The following is a 3,867-nucleotide window of genomic DNA, read 5'->3' as shown; positions in this document are numbered from 1 at the left end:
ATAGCATTGATACTTGATGTGAAGATTCCTTCCCTCTCTGTTGTTATTTAGATGTAGGTCAGGTTCATCAAATAGTCCTTTATCAAAAAAAAAAGCTTTTTTTTTTTTTGGTAATCTGCCTCTAGTCAAGTTCTGATTATCAAGCCATCGAGGCTAAGTCAAATGGGTACTGTCTGCAAGTTTGGGTGTTCTTGTCCATCTTCCTTGAATTAGAAAGCAATGGATTCCTTGCTTCTGCTACAAATTCCCCTAGCTGTAAGCCTTCCAACCTAGTTATTCCTTTATATGTGGTTTAGAGTTCTGGGACCATTTCCTGAGCCTGCTTGGTCCCGTATTCTGTGTTGTTGCTGACGGAGCTCCTCACTGCATGTCTACTGGATCCGCCATCTTGTTTGTTCTGGTCCATCTTCTTTTGATGCCTTCTGCATAATTCAATGTTTTGCTCATTCTTGTTGTTGTTGCTAAGTGCCATTGAGTTGCTTCTGACTCATAGTGAGCCTGTATTGGGTTTCCAAGGAGTGACTGGTGAACTTGAACCATTGACCCTGCAGTTCAAACCAACCTTGCAGTACAGTACATTAACACCGTTGTTGGCACTCTGGTGTTATTGCAAGTTGTAGCTGGAATTTTTCTTCAGTTCTTTCAGTTTGGGAAATGCTGGGCGTGTTCTTCCCTTTAGGTTTTTTAACTCTAGGTCTTTGAACATTCATTATAATACTTGACTTTGTCCTCTCAAGCTGCCCTTTGAAAATTTCTGTTCAACTCCTTTACTTCCTTCTTTCTTCTTTATTTCCAGTATTTTTAGTGATCTTTTGCTTTCTTCATGGGTAATGTTTTTAATGTCATCCTACAACTCTTCTGGTCTTGAGTCATAGTGTTTAATGCATCAAATCTGTTCTAGAGATGACTTTTAAATTCAGGTGAGATATATTCAAGTTCTCATGTACATGTTTTTAATTTTCATATACTACAGCTTGAACTTGCATATGAACACAGTCAGTGCCTGGCCTTGTTTGGGCTGATGATATTGAGCTGCTCCATCATCAATTCCCACAAATGTAGTCAATTTGATTCCTGTGTATTCCATCTGGCAAGGTCCATGTGTCCAATTAACTTTTATGTTGTTGAGGAAAGGTACTGATAATGAATAAGTCATTGGTCTTGCAAAAATCTATCATGCGGTGTTTAGCATCATTTCTATCACCAGGGCAGCTAATGATCCTTCCTTTTTGTTTCCAGCCTTTTCATGCCAATCACCAGCAATTATCAATGCATCTTGATTGCATGTTTGATCAATTTCAGACTGAAAAAGTTGGTAGAATTCTTCAATTTCATTATCACTGTCTTTAATGGTAGGTGCATAAATTTGAATAATAGTGGTATTGACTGGTCTTCCTTGTATGCATGTTCATATTACCCTATCATTGATAGCATTGTAAGATAAATCTTGAAATGTTTTTTCATGATGAATGTCATGCCATTCCTCTTCAATGTGTCATTCCTGACACAGTAAACGATATGATTATAAGATTCAGTATGGCCAATGCCCATCCATTTCAACTCACTATAAAGGATATCATCAATCTTTATGCATTCCATTTCATTTTTGATGACTTCCAGTTTTCCTAGATTCATGCTTCATACATTCCACATTCTTATTATTCATGGATGTTTACAGCTGTTCCTTCTCATTTTGAGTTGTGCCACATCAGCAAATGAAAGTCTTGAAAACTTTACTTCATCAACTTCATGAAGGACACATCTACTTTAAGGTGGCAGCACTTTCCCAGTTGTATTTTGAGTGTCTTCCAAGCTGAGGGGCTCATCTTCTGACACTATGTCAGACAATGTTCTGCTGCTATTCATTAGGTTTTCAGCGGCTAGACATTTTGAAGTGATCGGCCTCTTCTTTCTAGTCTGTCTTAGTCTGGAAGCTCTGCTCAAATCTGTCCACTATGGGTGAGCCTTCTAGCTATTAAAATACCAATGTCATAGCTTCCAGCATCACAGCAACACACAAGCCACCACAGTACAACAAACTTACAAATGAATGCCGAAAAATTATTCTAGTGGCTTGCTACTAACTTGCTACTGCCATATATAAATCTCTTTCAGCAACAGTTATTCAAAAAGTACTTATTGAACAGCTACAATCATTATTCTAAGAACAAGACAAAAATCTCAGTCTCACGAACAGACAATCATTAAACAACAGCAGCAATTTCAGCATGATTGTTGCTATAAAGAAAATAAATCAGAGTAAGATGGAGTAAAGCGAGTAGGTATCAGGTACGGCCTCTCAAGGAGGGTGACAGTTAAGATGCTGCCCAAACGGTGAGAGGAGTGAGTCAAGAGGAGATGTTGGAGGAAGAATGTTCTCATACTTCGTGGTAGAAACAAGATTGGTAGAGTTGATAAACAGAAAGAGAGGTGTGTTTGTAGCGTAGTGGACAAAACCAGGTAGGTTACAAGATTCTGGAAAGGAGCTCATTGTATGATATCCTATAGGACATGCTCTAAGTATATCTGACGTCTCTAGAGGACCTGTGGGATAGAGAGTGGGGGATAAATGATCTGTTTAATGTTTTGTAAATAACTCTGTAACTGCTTCTGGTAAATAGACTTTGGTTTGGAAATGAGAACTAAGTGGGTCTTCATGAAATGCAGTTTCAAAGCTGGGAACCCTAGTTGCCTTCCAGCACACTTTAAATCTCTTTACTTGATAATGATGATCAGTGCATTTATTTAGCCCACTCAAAAACACTTGTTTATTGCTTAAACATTAGAACAGCCGTTTGCTAAAATTTATTTAATTAGAAAATATGATTTGTGCCTATTAGCTTATTAAAGATAACATTTTGTCTTATTCAGTCCAAGGGATTTTTTTTTTTGGTCTTGTTTCGCTTACTAATCACTTGCCTTCTTTTCTGTCTACAGGGATCCCAAACACCCTTCAGTACCTTATCATTATTATGAACCTTTTGGACCTGATGAATGTACAATGTATCTTTCCCATGAGCGTGGACGCAAGGGTAGTCATCACCGCTTTATCACAGAGAAACGAGTCTTTAAGAACTGGGCACGGACATTCAATATTCACTTTTTTCAACCTGACTGGAAACCAGAAGCACTTGTTATAAATCATCCGGAGAATAAACCTGCGTTCTGAGGAATGAATGATCCAGACCATATAGTACCCACTGTATTAGACACCAGGGCACTGAACTTCCTGAAGTCACCAGACAAAAAAGGGCAACAGAACTTGTAGCAGGAAACAGCTTCACTCAAGAAGTACCATGCCTGCACTCCTCAAGAAGTACCATGCTTACCAGGTGTAACTACAGAGCAGTTCAGCTGGTTTTAAAGAAAAATTTTCAGACTGAAAACACCCTAATAAGTATTGTCCTTTTTAAAGGGGTTACCTTAGGAACTGAACACTTATTTTGCTGATGCTGCCAAGGCTAAAAACATTTTGTCTATCTTTAAATATTGCCTTCAAAACTGAAACATGAGCAACTCAACAATATTAGTTGCATTCCTTTATAGAAATACCACGTCAAAAGATGTTTTTCTAGCAAGTTGTATCCTAACCTGATCTATAATGTTTGTCATCTGTTGAAGTCTGTATGTGTGATTTGTGAAAAGCCACCTAAATGTATGGACATTTCTGAAGAGCACATCTCCACTGATGTTCACAAAGCAAATGTCTAATATTTATTTATTGAGAGATTTTTAGTGCATTGTAGGCCAGTATTTTTATAGATTATGATTACGTGGTAATTTATGCTTCCTAATCCTTTAATCCTAAATGATGGTTGATAAAGCCTAGAATTGGGTTGATGTGTTCATAATGCTCATTGTTAGCAT

At 37.7% G+C, this 3,867-nt stretch overlaps 1 protein-coding gene across 1 annotated transcript in view; it reads left to right on the top strand.

Annotated features, from left to right (window-relative positions):
• Positions 1–3,187, top strand: part of ST6GALNAC5 (ST6 (alpha-N-acetyl-neuraminyl-2,3-beta-galactosyl-1,3)-N-acetylgalactosaminide alpha-2,6-sialyltransferase 5) — a 321,400-nt gene extending 318,213 nt beyond the window's left edge. Inside the window, exon 5 of the mRNA XM_006831025.1 lies at positions 2,938–3,187. Coding sequence (XP_006831088.1) covers positions 2,938–3,169 — 232 coding nt within the window. The 3' untranslated portion in view covers positions 3,170–3,187. The remainder of the gene's footprint in view (positions 1–2,937) is intronic.
• Positions 3,188–3,867: the final 680 nt, after the last annotated feature.

The sequence above is a fragment of the Chrysochloris asiatica genome, unplaced genomic scaffold, assembly GCF_000296735.1.
Source record: "Chrysochloris asiatica unplaced genomic scaffold, ChrAsi1.0 scaffold00002, whole genome shotgun sequence".
In the NCBI taxonomy this organism is placed as follows: Eukaryota; Metazoa; Chordata; class Mammalia; order Afrosoricida; family Chrysochloridae; genus Chrysochloris; species Chrysochloris asiatica.
This window is presented reverse-complemented; position numbering and strand designations above follow the sequence as displayed.